Genomic DNA, 26158 nt, shown 5'->3' with positions numbered 1-26158 from the left:
CACACACGGAACAGTCTATAGGATAGATCATATGTTAGGTCACAAAACAAGCCTCAGCAAATGTAATAATATTGAAATCATACCAAATATCTTTTTTGACCACAACGGTATGAAACTAGAAATAGATAACAGGGGAACTGGAAAATTCTCAAATATGCCGAAATTAAACAACACGCTCCTTAACAACCAAAAGGTCAAAGAAGAAATGAAAAGGAAAGTCAAAAATTATCTTGAAACAAATGAAAATGGAAACAAAACATACCAAAACTTATAAGATGTAGTGAAAGTTGTTCTAAGAGGGAAATTTATAAGAATAAATGCCTACATTAAGAAAAAAGAAAGGTCACAAATAAACTAACATTACATCTTATGGAACTAGGAAAAGAAGAACAAACTCTGCCCAATGTTAGCAGAAAGGAAGGAGAGAAAAAAGATCAGAGCAGAAATAAATAACACATAAACCAGAAAAAACAATAGAAAAGATTAGCAAAACAAGAGCTGGTTTTTCTAAAAGATAAAATTGGCAAAACTTTAGCTAGACTAAGGAAAAGAGAGAAAATATTCTAATAAATAAAATCATAAATGAAAGAGGAGACATTACCAATGACACCACACAAAACAAAAGATCATAAGAGATTACTGTGAACAATTATACACCAAAAAATTGAATAAGCTAGAAGAAATGGATAAATGCCTAGAAACATACAACCTATCAAGACTGAACCATAAAGAATAGAAAATCTGAACAAATGACTAAGTAGACTGAAGCGGTAATCAAAAACCTCCCAACAAACAAAAGTCCAGAACCAGATGGCTTCCCTGGTGAATTCTACCAAACATTTAAAATATTAATGCCAATCCTTTTCAAACACTTCCAAAAAACTGAAGAGAATGAAATGCTTCCAAACTTATTTTACAAGGCCAGCATTACCCTGATATCAAAGCTAGATAAGCATACTACAAGAAGAGAAAACTACAGGCCAATATCTCTGATGAATATAGATGCAAAATGCCTCAAAAAAAATACTAGCAAACCAAGTTCAACATTAACTTAAAAGAATCATGTACCATGAGCAAGTGAGATTTAGTCCTTGGATGCAAAGATGGTTCAACATATGCAAATCAATAAATGCGATACACCATATTAATACAATGAAAGATAGAAGCCATATAAGCTTCTCAATAGATGCAGAAAAAGCATTTGAAAAAATTCAACATCCTTTCCTCATAAAAACTCTCAACAAATTGGGCACAGAATGAATTTACCTCAACATAATAAATTCTATATATGACAAGCCTACAGTTAGTACCATATTCAATAGTGAAAAGTTAAAAGCTTTCCCACTAAGATAAGGACAAAGACAAGGATGTCCACTCTAACCACTTGTATTTAAAATAGTGCTGGAAGTCCCAACCAGAGTGACTAAGCAAGAAAAAAACAGTCATCCAAATTGGAAAGGAAGGAGTAAAATTATCTCTGTTTGCAGGTGATAAGACATTATATATAGATAATCCTAAAGATGCCACAGAATAATTGTTAGCAATAATAAATGAATTCAATAAAGTTGCAGGATACAAAATGAACATACAAAAATAAGTTACGTGTCTATGCATTAACAACAAACTATCTGAAGAAGAAATAAAGAAAACAATCACATTTATTACAGCATTAAAAATAATAAAATACTTAGGGATAAATGTAACCAAGGAAGTAAAAGATCTATACTTGCAAAATTATAAGACATTGATGAAAGAAATTGAAGAAGACACAAATAAATGGTAAGATATCCTGTGTCCGTGGATTGGAAGAATTAATAATATTAAAATGTCCACACTACCTAAAGTCATCTATTGATTTAATGCAATCCTTAACAAAATTCCAATGGCAGTTTTCACAGAAATAGAAAAAATAATCCTAAAATTTGTATGGAACCAGAGAAGATCCTGAGTAGCCAAAGCAATCCTGAGAAAGAACAACAAAGCTGCAAGCATAAGACTTTCTGATTTCACACTATATTCCAAAGCTATAGTAATCAAAACAGCATGGTTCTGGCATAAATACAGATACACAGAACAATGGAACAGAATTCAGAGCCCAGAAATAAAACTCTTGCATATATTGCCAACTAATCTCTGACAAGGGTGCCAAGAATACACGATGGGAAAGGACAGTCTCTTCAATAAACAGTGTTGGGAAAACTGGATATCTAAATGCAAAAAAATCTAAATAGATCCCTCTCTTACACTACTTACAAAAATTAACTCAAAATGAATTAGAGACTTAAACCTAATACATGAAACCACAAAACTCCTAAAAGAAAATGTAGGGGTAAAAATCCTTGACATTGGTCTTGGTAATGATTTTTTTGGTATGACACCAAAAATGTAAGCAAAAATAAACAAGTGGGACTATGTCAATCTAAAATGCTTCTGCACAGCAAGAGAAACAATTGACAAAATGAAAAGGGACCCAAGAATGGGAGAAAATATTTGCAAACCATCTAACTCATAAGGGGTTAATATCCAAAATATAAAAGGAACTCATACAACTCCAGAGCAAAAAAACAATCTGGTTAAAAAATGGGCAGAGGACTTGAATAGACATTTTTACAAAGAAGACATACAGATGGCCAAAGGGACATGAAAAGATGCTCAACATCACTAATCAATGATCAGAGAAATGCAAGTCAAAACCACAATGAGATATCACCTCACCCCTGTTAGAAAGGCTATCATCAAAAACACAAGAGATTACAAATGTTGGCAAGGATGTGAAGAAAAGGGAACCCTTGTGCACTGTTGGTGGGAATGTAAATTGGTATACCTATTATGGAAAACATATAGAAGTTCTCAAAAAATTTAAAATAGAACTATCATACGATCCAGCAATCTCAGTACTGTGTATACACTGGAAGGAAATGAATCACTAGCTCAAAAAGACATCTGTATCCCCATTTCATTGCAGTATTATTTACAATAGCCAAGATGTGGAAACAACCTAATTGTCCATCAAAGGATGGATGGACAAAAAAAGATGTGGTATGTATATACAATGGAATATTATTCAGCCATAAAAAAGAAGGAATCCTGCCATTTGCAACAATATAAATGGAGCTTGAGGACATTATGCTAAGTGAAATAAGTCAGACAGGGAAAAACAAATATTGTATGTTCTCACATATGTGGAATCTAAAAAAGTTGAACTCATAGAAATAAAGAGTAGAATGGTTGTTTCCAGGGACTAGAGGGTAGGGGAGATGTAGACAGTTTGTGTAAAGGGTACAAAATTTTAGTTAGAAGATGAATAAAGTCTGGAGATCTAATATACAGCATGGTGACTATAGTAACGCACACACAAAAGAAAATTATGTGAGGTGATGGAAGTGTTAACAGACCTTACTGTAGTAATCATTTTTAACATATATGTGCACAAAATCATCACATTATACACCTTAAATCTACACAACGTTATATGTCAATTATATCTCAACAAAGTAGAAAAAATTATATTAAAAAATAAATTTGTATTATTGAATTTCAGTTAATTTCAGTAGAATTTGCTTTTTTAAAAGGAGGTATACTTAAAATTTTCTGCAATACTTAAGTAAAGATTTTTTTTTAATTTATTGAAGTTTCTTTAATCTAGTTTTTTATTACTCTTACATAATAATTGTCAATTTTAAATTCCAGAAAATAACGTGGAACCTTATCTAATCCTTACAAATGCATGCTTTTGGCCAGAAGAGTTACTTGACAAGAAAATGTGAATCAATCAATAAAACCTACTGCTATTTTAAAAGAATATGTACATATTCTTCTCACTGAGAACTAAATCGATAAGTAAATCTTTATTTCTACATAAAGATTAGTGATTTAATCCTAGGAAGAAAATCTTAGTATTATCCATTTTGTTAATTTATATTTTATATATTTTTATATATTTTATATATTATTGATATTTATATATCAATAAACATTTATTGATCTACTACTATGTGCCAGATTCTGTGGTTGAAACCCTAATAATATAAAATTAAATAAGTCCCTGCCTTCATGGAGCTCAGAATATACTTTAGGGAGGTCTTGATTGGAACCATAAATAAGCTTTTGTCTATTAATAAATCTTTTAAAATTGCACGCACAGTTTTATATTATAAGCATACCTACATTTTCTCCCTAAGAAAAGAACCCCTAGTTTTCATTAGATATTTGAAAGTCTCTGCAATAGTGAATGAATAAATATCAACAACTAGAAGGAGCAAAAGAGACAAAGAGATTAGCTTGTAATTAAAATATTATGGGCAAAGTAAGATACATTCCGACTTCCGACGGCAACTCTGACAAAAAAAAAAGAGGAGAAAACTAATTCTGCCTGGGAAACTTGAGAGAGAGTTCATAAAAGAATGAAAATGGCAAGGAGCTTTTACAGATGTGGGTGTGTAGCTTCAGAGAGCTATGCTTATTATAAAATACATTGTAAAGACCACCAGCACTGGACAGTTTCAAATCCAGTGAGGATATGAGACACTACAAAACCTATAGCCAACCCGAGGCAGGCCCCACGGTATAGTGGTTAAGTCCAGCATGCCCAGCTTCAGCAGGCCGGTGTGCAGTTTGGGATCCCAGGTGGGGACATACACACTCATCAGCTACACTGTCGTGGTGACCCACATACGAAATAGAGGAAGACTGACATAGACGTTAGCTCAGGGCTAATCCTCCTCAAGCAAAAAAAAAGAGGAAGATTGATAACAGAAGTTAGCTCAGACAAATCTTCCTCACCAAAGAAAAACACCAAACCTATAACCAACTTGATGGCAGAGGTCATACATGTTTAAGTACTTTTCACATAGAACCCAATCCTACAGTCTTAAAACAATGTTATAATTTCTAGAATCATCTTTTTCTGTAAAAAAAAGTAAAATTTTTAAGGCAAACGTTCTTAAAAGTCACGAACTTAAATCTATCAAACTCAATAGAGAAAGAGTGAAGCATCAAATAAAAAAACTAAGAGCAAGCTATAATAAAGGAATGAAGTAATTTATCAACTATCATCTTAAAAATAACTTTTCCTTTAAAGAAGGAAAATTATGAAAGAAAATTATTTGTTCAAAAAAGATTTTCAATTATTAAAGGAAACAAATGGTGTTAGGAAGACAAAAAAAATTACAGACTCAGTTCTCAACAGAAAAGTTACCTTGCAGTGCATTACATATAGAATATAATAGTTTAAAATTTCAGTTAACATGTTAATAAATATCATTATTAAATTCATAAATGTTTTCTCCTGACACAGAAAATAATTATCCATAATAAATGACTATGAGGAAGTGTGTGTGTGTGTGTGTATATATATATATATGAAACATGAAATTTTGATGAAAGAAAAAAGAAGAGTATCTTTAAATCCTAGCAAGACTAGTGGGTGCATCTTCTATGACAAATGTATCACAAAATGAAAAAGGATAAGATCATATTTACTGACATTTATTATTTCTTGACACCATTAAAATCAGTTTTGAAAGGGGGGGGGAAGCATTCAGCTAATATGATCAGACTTATCATATGATAAGGCTTAATATGAACAGCTATAATACCTAACTTATCAAGACTAATAGCTTACTGATCAACACTTGCTTCCAGACCCTTCCTCACCATGCCCAATAATTCAAAGTAAACATGTCATAAACTCTGCCAAATCCCAACCAGTTCCCCATTTACAAGAGTCGCCTTACATCACACAGCTCAGGTCCTAAACACTATAAATATCCTCCTTGGACTTCCACCTTCTGAAACACTACTAGGACTCTGTCTAGCAGATGCTCCCTTTCTGAAGGAAGTCTAAGAAATGAGCTTTGCTTAATCAGAAGGCTTTAGCAGCGGTCTTCTGGGGGAACCAACAGCCTACAAATAACATAACAAGTCTTTCATTATTCTTTTGCTTTCCTTTTTCTTCCTTTTATGAATCTGATTTAGAAAGAATGCTGAAAAATTATTTATATTATGACATTTTAAATAAGTAGAAAAGTATATATTAAATAAACATAAGATTGTCATTAACCCAAAAAAGAACATTCACTGTGGTTTGCACTAAGTACTAGCTTTTAAATTAATTGCTATAAGCCACTATGAAATATTTCACTCTCAATAGGTAGTAGGGGAGGAACTGGGGAGCTATTTCATCCCAAATGGGGAATTAAGGCCTATTGTGAACACAATTTCTAAAACCCTGCAGGTTTATTTAAACTTTCTTTTTACAATCAGAAGGCCCACAGCTTAAAAGAGTCCTTTATTTATTATGAAGCTAACATACACATCTACATTTATTATAAGAAAATGAAAGGTCAATACTTGATTTTACTGGATCCACAGGGCTTTCTTCTGAGTCCTCTAATAAATTCATGATTTCAATAAATACTTGGAGATTTCAATTTGTGTATATCAACAAGCAAATATTTAAAGTTGCAGGGATATAAAAAAATTACACATATTAATGCTGTAGAGGACATTTATGGAGAAATAAATTGTTAATAATTCTTAAGTTCTTAAACAATTCTTTAAAAAAAGTTAGAATATGTCTCCAAAAAAGCCTTCCTTAGCCAAAATATTTTGATTAGTCAGTAACATCGAGAAAACATATGGAAAGGACTTTAATGTAGATATTTTCAAGTACTTTCTGGATGTTATTCTATTCTCGTGTTATTGATAAAAGAGAAATATCAATGACAAACCTCATATGTCGCTGGACCAGGAGTAATCTCTTTGGAATCTTTAAAACGTTTTGATGCTTTAAAAAATAAGGGTATGGAGCAAGATTTCTGTAAAACAGGATTGTATGTTGCAGGCCCTAAGAGAAAACAAATGTAAAAATAATAAGTATATTTTTGAATTGCTGATGTCTGTCACATGGATCTTATTCTTAGATTCATGCTTTGAACGTTTAAATTTAGCATCAAACAATCTTGGGCTCATTCCTTTTGGATGCTTAAAATCATTCAGTTCAGGGCTTTAAAATATGATAAGCATATAATAGTGACATCTGTTTATCTGATAATTAATGTAATAGAGAAGTAATTTCCAAAAAAAGAAAATAATACCCCCTCGAGACATATACATACATCATGAATAAAAATACCCAAGTCTCTGATTTACTAAATATTCATTCATATGTTCAATTAAAGAGGTAGTGGCCGAACTGCACTTGGAAATACAAATAAGATTTAAAGAAGTAGAAAAGTGGTTTAACAGCACTCTGGACACTATACATGACAGAGGCCAAGGTACAAAAATGGAATTTACATGAAATAAATGGGTATAGTAAACAGGTTGGTTGAATGGAACAGGGCCTAATTCTAAATAATAATTTCGTACCAGAGGCAATAGGCTTCAAATTGTATTATAAAATGTCCTAAAATTCCACAGAGGTTCCCAGGGGACAATGTGTAGATGAAGCCCAATAGAAGAGGCTTGAATTATTTTCATTCAAAACAATTGTAGATTTAACTGTTTTATTTGTTTGGGTCCATGTAAGATTTTATTTAACCAAAGTTGTCTACTAATTTAAAAAAAAAAAAAAAGCTCTTGAAAACCACTTCCATAGTTAGTGGGTAACTCTTCAAGGTTTTAAACTAAAGGAAATTCATAAAGAAAGAGATAGTTTAAAAATAAATTCTGGCCGTAATTTGTAGGATGGGATGACTTGAAGATGGTCTGTTTCAGGAACACTAACAAGGAGAGTTTACTACCATTGGTTAAAGGAAAGGAAGGACAACTCAGAATATTTTCTAAGAGACGCAACAAACATTTAGTACGTATAGTGATTGGAGGAAGATAAAAATGAATAGTGGCTATGGGAAAGGTACAACTGTGACAGAAATAAGGAAACACAGAAGGGAAAAATCACTGGAGAGGAACATGATGCGTTTGACTTCAAACCACTTATGTTTGAAGAGATGGTAGGATATCCAAATAGAAATGTCCAGAGGACAGTTGTAGATATATAACTGAAGCTCATGAGAAAGCCGGCCTGGAAAAAAGGATATGGTTATTCATGTAGAGGCAATAGTTGAGGTTTCTCTAAGTGAAAGAGCGTGGAGAGAGAAAAGTAAATAACTGAGGATGAAACTTGGAGGGACGCGTATAGGAGGGAAGGAGAGGCATCAAAGAAGGAAATGGTCTAGGGAGTAGAATCTGGCTGGTACAACACCATAGAGAGAAAATAGGGAGAGGTTATTTTTCTCCAATCACATGTTAACCAATACTTATTAAGTGTCTGTCACATGCCAAGCCTTCCATTTCAAGAGTGTTAGAGGTCTATTACATTAAATATTTCCAGAGGAGACTTCCAGGGAGGTCACCGTAGAGCATGTGGAATGTAACTTTAGAAGAGTGGCGATGAATGAAACTACGTTAGAGGGCATTAAGGAGATACTGTGTAGGGAGAGGAAATAAAAACTTTGAGTATAGAATATTGACAGTGAACATAAACAGTGAAATAGTAAGATATAAAGGTATTAATAGAAAACAAAATTAATGCCTCCATCTCCCTAGTAAACATGCAATTCAAAGTCATCTACTTCAAAGACTAGATTTCTATTGATGTTTTAAAATCTAAAATATTTTAGAATTGATAGGTTCATATAAAATGTTTTTAATATTTTAGCTTCATTAACATAGGACACTTCAAAATTTAAAATAAAAGATGACATTTGGCTCCAGTCCAATTATTCTAATATCAAGTCAGTTAATAGGATAGATAGCCAAAGTTAGAAAGCTCTTGTGGACTGAATATTTACATTCCTCCAAAATTCGTATTTTGAAACCCTAATCTCCAATGTGATGGTACTTGGAGATGGGGACTTTGAGAGGTAACTAGATCACAAGGGCAGAGACCTGGTGATGGGATTAGTGTCCTTATAAGAAGAGACCTGAGAGAGCTTATTTTCTCTCTGTCTCTCTGCTGTGTGAGGATACAGCAAGATGCCTATCTGCAAACCAGGAAGAGAGCCCTCACTAGGAATTGAATCGGCCACACCTTGGCACCTTAATCTTGAACTTTCCAGACTACAGAACTGTGAGAAATAAATTTCATTCCTTTAAGCCACCCAGTCTATGGTATTTTTACTATAGCAGCTCGAATTAAGACAGAAGCTAATACGTTTTGATCTACCAAGTGACAAGTGAAGTGTTTAGCACATACCATCTTACTATAAAACAAAAGCATGTATGACTTTAGAATAACATAATTTATATTTATAGTGCAGAGAAATAATGTAGATATACACCTAACATCTTTACAGACAGACTTTCATACACAAACTAAACTATGCACGGAAAAACGTACCAGTTACTGCAGAATCCAGAAAAGAACATAAACTATCATCAGGAACTGTGTGAATAATTCCACAGTCAATTAATTGAAAATTGCTACTTTCCCCATAAAGATTTATAAAGGTTAACGCAACAGGTAAGGCTATTATCCCAACACTATTGTAACGGTAAGTTTCATTTTCAATTATGAAGAAATATAGTCTATTCCCTGCCTTTACCATCATGCTACAGTAACTGATAAATATTTACATTCACAGTTATAACTCATTAAAAAAATAAAATATTCAAATGTAGTCATAGTGGATTTCCTTTTATTGGAATTTCTTTGAGGAGCATTAAATGAAGCAACCCTTCTCTTAATACACATCTTGCTGCATTTTAACACTTAGCCTGCTTTAAGCTAAAGAGCATTGCAAAAAAGGTTTATTGCACTTAATCTTAAAATATATTTCCAATTATATACGCTACTGCTTATATGATAGGGGTCAAAGATTTACATTGCTTCACCAGCTCTGATTCATAGCTGGATTATGCAGAAACTACTATCTATTTATTTACCAAAATGCCACACTTTAATCACAGGTCGTGGAGGAAGAAAACTTCTCATTCCAAATCAAACACCTATGAAAAGTCTGCCTGAATTGTGACTACTATATAATGGGAAATTCAAGAGTAGGTGATTCTTATAATTACATATTTTCCAGCCCTGTGCCAACTCACTCTCCATGAAATGTCAACCGATGCTACAGGGCAAAAATGGGAGAGAACAGGAACAATGAGTAATTTAAAATAAAATCATTTTGGTACATTAGAGTGGACTCAGAAATAACTATTTCTATAAATAAAAAGTGTAAAATCTCAGATTAAAAAATGGCTGTCTTCATAATGAGCCAAAGTTTATAAACCATGTAGCAAATTTTGCTTATTAATATCAAGTCCTTTTTTCATGCGAAGGTGACAGAAAACTACCGAAAAGTAAATATGCCATGTATGATCATATCTTTAGAAATTAAAAAGCATCTAGGAACTTGTTCATTGAAATGGACTGCATGGCTTTAAAATGTCATTTAGAGAGTTTAGAGTTTTATGGAACAGACTTTCTCTCACTGATTACTCTTCAGCTCTGTGAATAAAATAATAGCAAAGACAAAAGATTAGTGTACAAGGAAGTATTATCATCTATATCAAAGGCACATTTAGCCTTAACGTTCTTCTCCTGCTTCTAAGACTCAATTTGATTAAATGGCACTTCAGATTATGACCACAGAACTGCACAGTCTATTAAATTGAGCTTATAGGTGATGAGAAAAAACTGAGTCCCAATAATGCATGAACTTTAAAATTTCCATGTACGTCTTACCATCCTGTTACCTTCTCTGTCCAAAACCAAAATGGGTATTACATGTTTTAAGAAATAAGATCTTAAATACTTAAGGATGATATCTTAAAGTTACTTCAGAGTGCCTAAGAAATATTGCCAACACAGTCCCTAAGAAATGGACTATTATAATGCACTCCAACTTAAGTAGGCTGAGGACTACATCACTGGAGTCTACCTAAATGATCCACCTGTTAAAACGTGTGTTCCTAGCCTTGATTAAGCAGTAGAGCTATCACTCTTATGACATATAAATACAAAATCACATGAATTTGGCTTGACTAAAATGTATCTTCAGGCAGAAATGTCTGTTTGTGTACCTCTAAGTACATACTTATCAAAATGTACATCCATAAACCCTAGCAAATGAAGTCTTTGCTCCTATAAAAAAATACTTGCACTCTCGGATAGCGTAAGTACACTGTACAAATTTGAATGACTTTCACCAGTCTTGTAACTGTGGGTATAACACACTTCCTTTATGAATTATAGGATCCAACTGGAAGGAAGGATGATCATCTTTCACCTATTACCCCTCTGAGTACGTAGTATAAAATATGTACCACATGAATGGTTTTTATTGATGAATGAATAACATTATCAAATAATCAAAAAATATGAAGTTGTCTTCAAGGTAAATAAAATACCTCATAGTTGGCCTGATAATATTAGTAGCAAATTTTCCTTTCATAACTGAATTTTGGGTTTTATATTCCACTGTTCATTTTAAAGGTCTGGAGCCAGAATGCCAAGGAAATTATCTAAGCAAAAGAGTAGAATAAGTCTCAACATATATTCCAAGTCCTCCTAGGTCACCATCATTATTTTAACACTAAATTAGGGCTGAATTAGTATGGTATTCCCTCTTAAGACTGGCACTTATCTCTGTGAATATTGTATATAAAAATCAGGATAATGCTATTTGTCTTCGTCAAATACGCCATTCATAGATCAAGTTAAGCAGACTTCTTTAAATATAAATACCAACTTTATTTTTAAAATAATTAAAACATTTGATTAATATTAATCAAGCTAAATTCTTTAAGAAATCTATAGTAAATAAGCTATGATTTAAAGTAAATTTTTTAAATGGCTAATTTTTACCATTTTAATTGAGACTATTTGGCATTTTCTTAACTTGCAAAAAATTGTTAGGCCCCTAAGTGTGTTGGATTTGAATCTTTCTTTGAACAGGTCTGCTGCAATAAAGCTAGACTCACACAGTTCAGAGTTTTCTGAAAGAGCCTCCACGATTTATACAGTGACAAGCCAATTAAACGAAGGTTAATACTTTCACTTGCGACTTAAATGAATAAATTCTGCATCTTAAAACAAACATATTTTATAGATTAAACAAATGATAGAATGTTTTTCATGCTTTGATATGCAAATATTTTGTTTACATTCATCAGAGATTAAACAAAAATTATTAGGTTAACCATTGAATATCTCAGAAATTCTTGCTCATTTTCAGTAAATCTATGTACAGATTTAAATCTAAATAAGATTTTATTCTTCATCTTACCAGTGTTCTCCATTCACTCTGTTCCTGTGATCACGTTACATAAATATTCTCTGCTCATTTCCATACATTCCTGGAATAATAGCAGCCCACTATGAGAATTCAGCAGGATTCGTCCCCTGCAAGTCTTCTGGTCAACTTCCTCTAGTTAATTTTAACCAAGACTGATAACAGCGGGATTTGTTAATATTAATAATGTTTATTTCCAGATAGTTAAGGCTTTCCTCATCTGGCTTCAATACCCATGACCCACAGGGCCATTCACAGCCCTTCCACAGCTTGGGATAGGATTCTCCACTGGCCTCTGGGTAACTTGTTCTATGGTTTGAAATATCAAGACTGAAAAGCAAAGAGGACCATATTCAGCACCATATATTTAAAGCTAATTTTCTTAAAGTGTAGTCCATAGACCACAGGCCTCAGAATCTCCCAGATTAGTGTTAGAACCTAGATTCCTTGGACTCATGCCAAAATAATATTCTCTGAAAGTGTAACCAAGAAACCACAATTTTAACAAAACCTATTGCTTTAGACCTCTAAATGGTAACAATTTAGTATGTAGTTATTCTCAAATATATTTAAACATTAAGTCTTTTTTCCCTCATATAATCTCAAGAATCAGTGACCCAAAGGAACCTTCTGAAATTATGGGCGAGACGATCATATTTCCTCTAGAATATATCTGAATTTCCTACATCTCTGTGCCTGCCAATGGTGGAGACTCAATCAATGCTTGTTGAACTGAACTGAGCCAAACAAGGAAGGAAGAGTCAACTTATGAGTCAATTAGAATCTACTCCTGTGATTTTAAGCATTTTACCCATTCTCTTTTCATTTTACTTTCTTTTTCAGTGATTGTCTATGGAAAAATGGATACTTTGAAGTCATATTTCTATTTGTAATGTGAAAATGACATTAAGATGATATAGCACATAAATGTTTGTAAATCCATTATTGCCTGAGAGTAAAGATATTAGTAGGAGATAGGCATATCAAGATGGGAAAGAGGCTTGCTCTTCAGTGCATATCCTTCAACACATGGGCATGTGTCCCACAATTTCAGTTTGGGACCAAATGTGCTAAACTTATTTCATGATCTTGCAAGATGCGATTCTGTGAAGTATAAGCATATTCTCATCTTTATTTTAATCTATTATTTTCCAGAATAAATCTTAAACCAAAATTCAAATTCAAGCTTTCTCTATGCTAGCCGTGTGACTTTCGCAAATTTTCTAAATCCTAAGTTTTAGTTTCCTCCTTTAGAAAAGAGGAATAAGTGGCCCAGAAAACTCTGACAAAGTCACACAAGGAGTGAGGACCAAATTATTCAATCATTTTTAATCCTTGGAACAACCCTGAGAGAAAAGAAAGGAAAAGGAAATTATTTAAATTTTACAGGAAACTGAGTTAATAGCTGAGCTGTGACTGGCTCTATGGTTTTAACAACTCTTTCGCTTCTTCACACTGCCTTCTTAATCATCTTTAGCTGTCGCCAGCACCTTCAAAAAGCGTCAAATTTGCCAAACAAATATCATGTTAATTAAGGGAGAATGTTGTGCTTTTACCTGAACAGGACATTTCCCTAACAGAAGAATGTGGTCTAGGAAATGGGATAAATTGAGGGCTATATGATAAAGTTGGGCATTTTGTTCCTGGATCATTAACTCATTAGCATGCCAAAAGTGGATGGAATTTTGGTTTTACCTCTATACTTTTACATTTCTAATAAGTACATACACATTTAAGGAAAATAAAATGTTACAGTTCTGAAAATCAAGTTATCGTCAAATCTCCATATTGTCACACTGCTAGTTGTCAAGGCTGCCACACACCGCTACTTTCTAAACCTGTTATAAACAAACCATTTTTTAAATATCTAGAGTTCAATGCTATTTTCCTAGAAACCAAGTAGCACTAAGTCTCATCTTTTGGTGAAGGCTGCCTCTCTGTGGCAGAATGTAACACATCATGTTCTCTGAGGGACAATTTTCTTTCTCTTTTTTAACTGGTAGAAAAGATCTGTATAATATTCAAAAATACGTAGATTTAAATGCAGTGTTTTTACCACTTCTTTCAGGATATTTTTGGTTCCATGTCTGGAAAGGTCTTTGGACACTGAGGAACCACCTCACTCACCTAGGCAAGCATGTATAACAAGAGATGAAAATAGTATTTATGCAAGTAACAGAAATCAAGTAAAATAGAATTGCTCAAATGGAATGATCATGTTTGCTGTCTTTTTTGAAAGCTGAAGTCATTATTCACTTTACACTGAGTGACCTCTGCTGGTTAGAAAGACACATTAATAGACATTGTATCTACCAGAAAGCAGCTGTTATCTCAATTTCCTGAAAGATACTTAAAAATACCAAGTGTGCCACAGGATGATGCCTCCTATTCACTTAAAGAACAACAATACAGGAACATATCCTATTTCAAACACTGAAAGTCAAGAAGCAAATACCAAATGGATGGTGTTAAAACACATCATTCTTTCTCCGATAATGACCACTGTTAGTTAAAATGAAAGTAGGCTCAAAAGATCTTATTATAAGACATATTTAGGAAGGACATATGTTCCATAATAACAATTCTTTTAAGATTTGGTACTTTTAACCATATGATACCTGAAAGATTAGCATTTGCACATTTTTAACTGAAAGAAACAAAATATCTCTCCATTGTAAAATTGTGACTTGTATCTCAAAAATAAAGTACTTATTTAATTCAGCAATATAGTCACAGAAATGATATTTACCTTCTCTAATACAGAACATTGCTATCTTACCAGAAACAGTAAAAACTAATTAGGAAAAAACACCCAGAGAGTCATAGAAAACATTTCAATAACTAGTATCAAGCTGCTTTATTTTTTGTTTTTGTTTTCATTTGAACTATAGGTATACCAAAAAGTACCACTAAGAAAACTGTGCAGATTCTTTTTTTTTCAAAATGATTTTAATAAAGGTCAATACCAATAAAAACATCAAAGGAAAGTTGCCTGCCAAAATTTTAGATCAAGAAAATTATTACAAATTTGGATTGCTAATTATTGCACTATCCCCAACCCCCCCCTTTTTTTTTTTTCCTGTTTAACAATGTCCAGGGGGGAAAAAAGAAACATATTTGGTCTCTGCTTCAGCAAATTCCGAAATCTATTTATATGCAAATAAGCTACCCATTATTAGTATGAGAAGAGACTTGTGCATAAAGAGAGAAATAAATTATCACTAGAAACCATTAATGAAATCTATTTCAAAACAACATTTTACAAGAGCCCTCACTCTTGTAATATTTGTTTAAGCCTCGAGGGGAAATGATGAGTTCTACACTTAGATGAAACCTGATACTACACCACTTCCCATGCCAATTTGTTTTGTAAAATGCATTTATCCTTTCCTTTGAAATGACTTGATAATTGTTACTCCAATGAGTCTTTTTAGAGAAGTTTATCAGTGAAGTTAAAGTCCTATGTGTTTGTCACAGAAATGCCAGATTTTTAGGGGAGTTTATTTTTGCTCTGTTACAATAATTGTCATTCCCTGAGGTTTAAAAACACTAACATTGATTTTTATACTCTAATAGTAGTAATGTAAAAATAAATGAGTTTTAAGAAGAAGGAACATGAGCCTCTCTGGAATAAGTTGCATTTCTATGGAGAAAAATCAAATAAGCAATAATCAATGGAGACTATAAAATAACTTGATATGCTTTGCCCATTTTCTCTTTGGGTTTCTTCTTTTGATCTTCCCAATTCCTAAATTCCTTCTTTAGTCCGGATTTGAGTCTCTGTCAGTTCTAAACATTGCAGATATCTTCTTCCTTCTGACATCTACTTACCTTTGCCTAGGTGTCCAATGTTGAACCAACGTCCTTAACTGTGGTGTAATCAAGCTCATACAATTTTTTGCTTTATGGTTCTTTCTTTTGAAGTTTTCATTAAGAAGTCTTTCTTCTCTTTTTAGGTCGCAGTGGTATTCTCCAGCATTTTCTTCTATTAACTTTGTAATGTTACCTTTTTATTTAGGTCTTTAACTGATGTGGAGTCCATCACTGTATGTGGTATTTTGTAAGGATCAAACCTTATTTTTCTTTAGTTAGTGTGTCCACTTTCTCAGTATGTCCTACTAAATTTTTCCTTTATCCATTGATTTATGGTGACATTCTTATAATAAATTGTCTTCATATATGCATGGATCTCTCTCTGAGCTTTTTTCTTTGTTTTAATATCCATTTATCTTATTTTTGTGCCAAAATCACAGTGTTTTTATTAATATAGTTCTGTGATATGTCTTAACAAATGGGATGGGAATTTCTTCCCTTCCTCTACTCTTCTTTTTTTTCAGTTATTCATGTGTCTTTAGTTTTTTCATAAATTTTAGTGTGTTTATCAATTTCTTCAAAAAGTCCAACTGGAATCTTAAGTGCGATTACGTTTATAGATTAAAATAGGGAAAATTGCTATCTTTCTTATGTAAAGCCATCTCATTCAAGAGCCTAGAATTAGCTCTTCATTTATTCAGACTATTATCAGAGTCCATTAACAGAATTTAAAAATTCTCTTTACGGAAAGCTTTTGTCTTTTTAGTTAATTCCTAGAAACTCCATTCCTTTTGGGAGTTGTACTTACTTTTATAATTTTTTTATACATGATCACTGCTAGTATAGAGAAACGTTACTGATTATATACATCATTCTTATACCTAGCAAGTGTGCTGAATTTTCTTACTAGTTCTAGTGGTTTCTGGATTGTTAAAAATTATTTTGCTCTATGATACTATAATCTGAAATTAAAGATAGTTTAATCTCTTTTCTTTCAATCTTTCCATTTCTTCTGTGTTCTTAGGTATCCTATCCTTAGGTATTGGTGTGACCCACCTACTTTGTTAAGAAGGTATGGTAATAGTGAATATCCTTGTCTTCCTTCCTTTAAGAATAATGTTTAGTATAGGTTTTAGGTTTATAAGCTTTAGCAAGTTAAGAAATTTGCTTGTATTGATAGTTTTCTGGGTTTTTGCATTTTAAACACAAATATGTAAATTTAATTAAGATCTTGTTTCTGCAGCTCTTTATTAAAGCACTTGTTAAAACAGTACAGTATAGAAAAATGAAAACACTTTGGAATGCACTGTTACCAAAACTCCTCTTGTCTCTGTTTCTGTTGATTCACCTTTGCTGTTAGATTTATCTCTGCTCAGATTGAGATGCAGTATTCTTTTGCCCATCACCCTCTACTATCCTCCAGGCTGGCATTTAAGAGCAAGTGCGAATGGAAGTGAGAACGAGGTCTAACAGTGGGAAGCCAGCCGCTCTACGTCCTCATCCTAAAGCAAAGCCCGCCCTTCAACATCTACCCACCTCTGCACATCGGAACTGCTGTTAAAAGCGAGAAGAAGCAAATAGCACCACTTACACTGGCACACCCAGAGAGCACCCAAATGGAGAGTCTTTGTAAAATATGCAAAGGGACATAGAAGACCAGCTGACATACAAGAGCTAGCAGCATGAAAGACAAAGACCAAAATACATAGAAAAACTGACCCTAGAGGAAAAAGAGATTGTTTAGGGAAAAAATAGAACATTAAAAATTAAATAAATAATATGCTAAAATACATTTACAATAACATTGCATCTATAAAACAAAAAACAATCAGAGAACAAAAATGGATTCTAAGAACTGTTGGGATAGAAAATTCAATGAGACAAGAAAAATAACTAAAAAAAACTTGCAGAATATAGAACAAAAGAATGAAAAAGAGAGAGAGAGAGAGAGAATATGGTAGAAAGGCAAAGAGACTTTTTGTAAAAAACCATCTGGTAGGTCCCAAATCCAGCATTTCCAGACAGAGAAAATAGAAAATGCTGAGAGGAAATTATGAAACCAATTCTAGATGTCTGGAAAAGGACAGAATTCTTCAAATGTAAAAGGACCCTACGAAATGTAAAGAGCCTGAGTGCAGCAATTGATAAGGATACTAAGCCACAGATACATCATTGTGAAATTGTGGAATATTGAGAATAAAAAGAAAATTTTAAATGTTTCTACAGAAAGGAAAACAAGTCATCTACAAAGCAAAAAAATTCGAAATGCCATATGACTGCATTTGAATTAGCAAAACTGGATATTAGAAGACAACGGAGCAAAATAAGACAGTGTAAGAGAAAAATGAAGACTCTTTGAAATACAAAGTCCTGCCACCACTTCGATAAAATGAAAGTCTGGGACAAATATACATTAATCCTAGAGGGAAACCGACGCAAACAAAAAGAGGACGTCAGTGGAGCTCTCAGAAAGAAGTTAAGTAGGTTAAAAAAAAAAGTGTTATGACACTTCGGATAAAATGATAACCAACTCAAAAAAAAGATAATTTGCATGATTCCAATTATATGAGGTAACTTGTTGTTAGTGCAGTGGAATCCAGATTCCGACTCCTAGCGACCTTGTGTACAGCAGAGCGGAACACTGTCCAGTCTTTTTGCACCATCCTCTCATCTTCCTGTGCTGTACCCGACAATGTTCCACTGCTATTCAGGGGTTTTTTGGTTTTGTTTTTTAAAGATTTTATTTTTCCTTTTTCTCCTCAAAGCCCCCCGGTACATAGTTGTGTATTTTTAGTTGTAGGTCCTTCTAGTCGTGGCATGTGGGATGTCGCCTCAGCATGGCTTGATGAGTGGTGCCATGTCTGTGCCCAGTGTCCAAACTGGCAAAACCCTGGACTGCAGAAGCAGAGGACACAAACTTAACCACTCAGCCACAGGGCCTGGCCCCCTATTCAGGCCAATTTCTGGGGGAGTGGGTGGCCAGGTCCTTCTTCCTAGTGTATCTAGTCTGGAAGTTCCACTGAAACCTGTTCACCATGGGTGACCTGCTGGTATTTGAAATACCAGTGGCCTCACTTTCAGCATCACAGCAACAGGTAGCCGCCCAGTATGACAACCAACAGACGGATGGTATGGTACCCTGATGGGGAAATGACCCGCATGCTGTGGTGAGAGTGCTGACTCTTAAGCACTGGACAACCAGGGCTGGCTGTATGAGGTATATACTGTAGTCAGATTCTTAGAGACAGAAAGTAGAATGGCGGTTGCCAGGGACTGGCAGAGTTCTTTAATGGGTAGAGTTTCACGTTTTGCGAGATGAAAAGAGTTCTGCGGATGGATGCTGGTGATGATAGCATAACAATGTAAATGTACTTAATACCACTGAACTATACACATAAAATGGTTAAGATGGTAGATTTTATTATGTGCATTTTACCATAATTTTTTCAAAGATAATTTAAAATTCCAGATAACTGTATAAGAAAGCTGTGGTCTAAATAAGAAGCTAATCAAACTGTGGTAAAATTTAAGCAATTAAAGGAATGCAGAAGAGAAAACCCACGTGATTTTAATGACAAGAATATTTGAGAAACCTAAAGACCACGGCATTGGAACCACAGAAAGAAAATTCATCCTCACATTCCACTTGCTTCATCACTGAGTAACTTAAAAAGTTTGACTCTGGTAATGTGAAAGTCTGCTCTTTTTCTCTATGCTATTGTATACAGTTTGGTTTGCTATCATGTGTATGTATTATACACACACACACATCCCTGTGGCTTTTCTTTCTAAAACTATATGTTCTGCAGAGATAGAGAATTTTAAAAGGAGAGAATTATGCTTCAGGCTGAAATATCTGAGTCTTTAAATATATTTGAAATTCACAAAGTCATCAGAAGGAATAGGTAAAAATTAAATACATAATTATCTATAGTAAAGTATCACTGAAAAGGTAAAATTGTGTCAATAAATATCTTAGGCATATACTGTGTGTGTATATATATATATTTATACATTAAGGATGTGTCTATCTCCTGGTTCCACATTAGCTTTACATTTACCCTTTTACATATTTAGGTTCCTTCACAAATCATTTAGAAATTTAAATAAAATATCTTTCATATGAATGTGATTTTCTATAATTAATTTTCCAGCATGGGGTTTGTTGTGTTTCAGTGAAAATGTGAGACATTTGCTAAATGGACAGGCTAAAGCCAGGAAAATATGATAACGTCTATTTTATCTTTTGTCAAACTTGCAAAAAACTGAAACTCTTGCTTTTCTAAGCATTGAAACACTACTTCTCCCAGGTTTTTTCTACAGAATTGAAGTTTTTACAGAGTGTCAGTTCCTGTCACACGTATAAAGTGTTCTGTCAAGTAAACTTGGGGAAAGTTGGATTACACAAGTTCAAAACAGGTTTCCTTATCACAGGTCCCAGCAGAGCCTGTGACTCTGACTCACATGGAACAAAGGAGCAATAACGCGTGCATGTCCCCCAACACACATCTGATCACCGAATCCCATTTTTTCCCCTCGATCTTCTCATGGAGCTAGTATTTGTGGAACATACTTTGGCAAATTTTAATTTCCAGGATAGCCACCATAGTTCCCCAATTTCTAGTGTCATTTTCAATGTACTAATTCTGAAATTGTAGTTTAAATCTTAGCTATGGTGCTGGTTAAAAAGCACAAATGAATGCAGAGACAAATTCGTAATAAAAATATTTTTCCTATTGTTATTAAAAAATTCAAAATAAATTATAGGTAAATTGTTCACATTAAAAGGCCATTTATATCATCTTTGGTCTTGGATATTATGAAACTGTGCTTCTCGGTTTGCATAATCAGACATCTTCAGTCATGTGTATTATTATCTAGTCAGACAATGGCTTTGTCAGTTTCAGCAGGTAGTATCTTCGAATAACCATAAAGTATGATCCAAAGAATTACATCAATAGCGGATGGTATTCTCCATAATTGGTCACAGCTGCAAAAACATATTCATCTATATTCTCTTCAACCCCGCTGTCCTTTAACTCCCAAAAGAAAAAAAATCTTAGAAGTATAGTGTCTATAGTCTGTCTGAAATTTGTATGACAGAATTATTATATGGTACAGGAAAAGCAAATATGGGCAATCAGAGAAATGAGATACCTTGAGGTCAAGAAATACATTTATTCACAAATATTGGTAAAAAAAAAAAAAAAAGCCCTTCCCATTGATGACATTTTTTACTTTTAATAGTATTTTTAAAATTTCATAGGAGGCAAAAGAAAAGACATCTAAATAGGAGGAAATTGTTTGGCTTTAGGTTGAAGAAATCTTATGTAGAAGTATTTTTCAAGTTGTTATTATCATGACAATTTACTCACTTCCTCTCCCATATGCCCAGAAGAATTTATTCAAGATCCTCACAGAGCAAATTTCAGGATCCAATCTTGGTGAAAGGCTTATTTCACCCAGGAAACAGAGTCACTTTAAATCTGAGCACACCTGTTGAAGCAGCTGCCTAGAGCTGAGAAAAAAAGTTAATAACGGAAAATCTCAGGTGGAGTTACACAACCTACTTGACCAAATTGAACAAACCTCTCAGCGGACCCTATGGAAAGGTGACAGTAGTGTTAGACTACAGAAAATACCATCCAAAACACGAGCAAGAAAAATAAAAATACCTTATCCCTAGAAATATCTTCTAGAGAACTTTTTATCAAGATATCTGTGCGACTTGCATGTTTCAAAAGAAATCTGTGTGAGTGTGTGTGTGTGTGTGAGTGAAAAAGGGACAGAGACGGAGAGATAATTCTTGGGGCTAACTGAGGAAAGAGAAAATAGTCTATAACTTTAGAACTTAAAATCCTCATCTCATTTCTAGGACTTGTGCCCTTAGGGAAAATCTGGAAAGAAAACACCTGTTATCAAGATTCTGTGGAAGCCTTGATGGACACTGGTAGACTATGGGGAAGAAGAGATGACTTTTGCTATCCTTCAAAGTTAGAGAATGAATATAACTTGTGTCACCACAGTTCCTTTTATTTTGATGAAGCTACCTGGATGGGTGATTTAGTTGGAACTTCAGAATTAATTTTGTCAAACATTACTGAAATAGAAATGTGTTGGAAATGTATCAGACATGTCCTGTGTGATAATGCTGTGCCTCTGCAGACTCTGACTTTTGGGGGAGGAGCCCTTCCCCTCCTCTATGATCAGGAGCTTGGAACACTGAACAAGGTGGATGAGGTGGACTGGAACTAGCGTGCAGATGGAAGATACAAAACCAGGCTGCCTCCAACACCATAAACCCTCCTAGGGAGCACGGCAGAGAGGAATTTAGGTAAAAGGCCACAGGACAAATACTAAAGAAATCAGACAAGACTGATAAAATTTATCACAAACATCTAGAAACACAGCATTCATAAAGCCAATTCATCTTAAAGTGGCTTTTGTTTCAGGCATGGATAGAAAGAGAGATAGTAAGGAAAGCTATCCTTTTTTAAAAAAGTTTTACTTGTTTTGTTTCTTTTTAAGGTATGCATTCCAGAGTATCAAGAGCTAAGGATCACATTTTGGTTGCACCGGGAACAACAGCTATCTTAGATTGATGTTGTCCAAAAGGTTAGTTTGTTATCCTCCACACATAGTATTATGTGTTTGTACAGCGTGGTTGCTTTTTTCTTTTTTTTTGAGGAAGATTAGCCCTGAGATAACTACTACCAATCCTCCTCTTTTTGCTGAGGAAGACTGGCCCTAAGCTAATATCCATGCCCATCTTCCTCTACTTTACACGTGGGATGCCTACCACAGCATGGTTTTTGCCAAGTGGTGCCATGTCCGCACCCGGGATCCAAACTGGCGAACCCTGGGCCGCCAAAGCGGAACCTGTGAACTTAACTGCTGTACCACCAGGCCGGCCCCACAGAGTGGTTGCTTTTAAATATTATCAGGGCAAACAAAGGGATCAGATCAGATTAAACATACTTAGTTCCAAGCTTTGAAGAAATGTTTACATCTTGACCATTGTCTCATTTACACAGACTTCCTCCTATTTATACAACTAAAGAAATCTAAATTTTAAATCATGATATGACTAAATCATAACTACACAAAGGTTGAATCACCTATTAATAGTTGATCTTTCATACTATATTCTGGAGGGCTAATCTGTAGAAACTGAAGTTAAGGAAGATTGTCATATGTTGGATCTTCTGTTGAATAAAGTGCTAATTCACTTAGCATCTTGGTGCTACAGGGATACAAAGAGGAAAAATAACCAGGTTTTACCCCAAAGAAATTCCAGTAGAGTGGAAAGGGAAATAAGATAAATCTACATATGCCTATATTGTAGGATAGAATAAGGTAAGTACTATTAGCTCTATGGGGCTCTGAAAGAGTGAGAGATTTCTTCTGGTTGGCAGAATCAGAAAAAGCTTCACAAAAGAACACTCTTGAGATAGGTCTATAAAATGAAGAGAATTTTGTTAAATAGGTATGAGCTATTCCCAGATGAAGGTAACAGCATAAACGAAATCTTTCACAGCAAAGCATAAGGCATGGTTTGGGAACTGAATAGTATAATTTCATTAGATGATACAGTAGAAGAACAAAACAAAGCGGAAGATGAGGAATAGAAAAGAAATGACTGGAATGAAAAGTTTAAGGTCATAATACATAAGTTGAAGCCTTTGCATGTATGTAATCATCAACAGTAAGCCGTGAAATGTTGGTGAGCTTTGGAATGGTATGATCAGAACTGTGTTTTATGAGATCCTTGAACCACTCATCTTTCCATATACATGAGAAAAATTAAAATGGCTTCTGAGATTATAGTATTTTTTTCTGTCACATTATTTCCTATACAAAATATAAGACAGGGCAATCAATCCATACTACTCAGAATATGTAATATGTACTATTCTAAGTAGTGCAGAATCATCTGTGACAAGAATAGACCCTAGGTAATTATTCTGTGGCCTTATCTTGATAGAAAATGGCTCTTTAATTTTTGGGGGGGAGATAGAGAAGAGGAATAATAGTATCCCCGTATTCATGTATATTAAATTACCACAAATACTGTTTTAATTTTATTAAACATTTACCAAAATGGTCTATTTTTCACTTTAATAATAGTTTTGATTGTTTGAGCTGATTATTACTATATTCAGAAAATTAAATTATAAAGTACAAATGGAAGGCAATAGTAAACTCCTTTTTCTTCTTTACCAAAGAGCAAGTCAATGCTTTTAAAGGTGTTACTCCAGTCACCTATGAGAGTTCTATTCTTCCTAGTTACGTTGAACTGGTACTTCCAGAAATAGTTCCTTATAAAAATCGCCTATTCAGTCAATCTAAAAGCAAGCTACCAATGGTTTAAGAGGAGATTCAAGAAATGTGCCTGCAATATGGTATAATTTATGAACTTGTATTGACACTTCAAAACTAGGGCCTAAGCCAAAACTGCTTTCAGGCAAATTGAAGTCCTCTTTACCTTCTCTTTCAGAGCACATTGTACAAAAATAAGCATAAAATTGTATAGAAAAAAGTGTCCTTAATTGGTCCAATAAATCAAATTCACATCAGTAAAAAGCAATTATGGCATATTTAATTTTATTCCTTTTTAAATCAATCTATAAAATTATGTGTTAATCTCTGTACAAAAGATTTTTTTTAAAACTAAAGGGTTTTTTTTTTCTTTTTCATTTTTCCCCTTAATCTATTGATTTTATGAAATCATCTCATGTATTCACAAGGCCATTAAACTATGATATAATTATAAAATATCATAGCTTTATATATCGTACTAAGCATTTTTTACCATGAAAGATCTTTAGTAAAATTAATACTGTCATAAATAAGATGCCAGAAAAGGTGTACCTTAAAATCTATGGGAAAACACATTAGAATTTGGCAAAACCTTGGTGAATAAAACAGTCTTCTGCTGATTTATGTGGGACTACATTGTTCAATGAACCTAGATTAAAATCAGTTAAGAAAACTTGGGGAAGACTCATATCATATGTGCGTATGATTTTATCCTTACAAAATATTACTGAGTCAATTAAATAGCCGTTAAGAGTAACAAAATGAAGGTTCTCAAAATTACATTGCAATTCAATACGTGTTTGAAAAATAAAGAGTTAATCTTAACATCTGGATTTCTAATCTTCTACATAAGATGTAGTATGAGAAGGATACAGTCATTTGAGCTAATTTATCTTTTGGGCTTAAGTTCCTCATCTTTTTCTTTAAAAGTTCTTGGATGCTCCAATTGCCCATTTCCATGTAATGTTACAACCTTTACTTCAGGTTTAGTTTTCTTTATACAGACGGTCATTCGATAATGATAGATGAAGTGTGGCCGAATAAAAAGTTACAAAATAGACACACTCGTGAGAATTATAGACAGAATCATTAAGCCTTCAATATATTCTATTACACTGTACCCACATAACCATATCAATTTGTGTCTTAGGCATACTAAATCAAAGGACACCATGAAAAACGTTTAAAAACAAAACTATATATAATAACTTGGCTGAAATGATATTCATTCATATTTATATTTAAAGCTAAAAGTACTAAAAAATTATTTGTTCCAGGCTTTACCCAATGGGATTCTCTCTGCGATATACAGTCACATATTGCTTATCAATGGTGACACGTTCTGAGAAATGCCTCGTTAGGTGATTTCGTCATTGTGTGAACACAAAGAATGTGCTGAAGGGGAACAAAATTTGCCACCCCAAAATTTGTCTCTTTAACATGAGGACTATTTTAAGCTAACTATTTTTAAGGAACAAAAGACTCATAAAGTTTTCCTCGTTACCTCCCCTTAACTGCCTAAAAGAATTCAGATTTAAAAACACGTCTCAGGAAGCAAGTTATCAATCACCTTAGCATAATATGAACTAGGTGGTAGACAGGGAGGAACCTAGAAAAGCCTGTTTGTGGGGCTCCCCTCTGTGTTCTTCTGTTTCTGTGCGGCCAAACACTTGTTTTCCAAACATTTGCTCTTTTTCACCTCTTCGAATTACCTTCCTTCCCTTTTAAGTTCCTATCTCTCCCCACCTCCAAAATTTTCTTTTGTATTTAAGGTGAGGGCTTGGCCA

The 26158-nt window shown here is 33.8% G+C and overlaps 1 protein-coding gene across 1 annotated transcript in view; it reads right to left on the bottom strand.

The window, feature by feature from the left end:
• Window positions 1–5859: 5859 nt before the first annotated feature.
• STPG2 (sperm tail PG-rich repeat containing 2) overlaps window positions 5860–26158 on the bottom strand; it is a 296808-nt gene continuing 276509 nt past the window's right edge. Inside the window, exons 10-11 of the mRNA XM_070506544.1 lie at window positions 6732–6847; window positions 5860–5904 (exon numbers count right to left, since the gene is read on the bottom strand). Of these exons, the coding sequence (XP_070362645.1) occupies window positions 5860–5904; window positions 6732–6847 (161 nt within the window). The remainder of the gene's footprint in view (window positions 5905–6731; window positions 6848–26158) is intronic.

The sequence above is a fragment of the Equus asinus genome, chromosome 3 (genome assembly GCF_041296235.1).
Source record: "Equus asinus isolate D_3611 breed Donkey chromosome 3, EquAss-T2T_v2, whole genome shotgun sequence".
Lineage (NCBI taxonomy): Eukaryota > Metazoa > Chordata > Mammalia > Perissodactyla > Equidae > Equus > Equus asinus.
The sequence above is the reverse complement of the archived record's forward strand: the minus strand, read 5'-3'. Positions and strand labels throughout refer to the sequence as shown.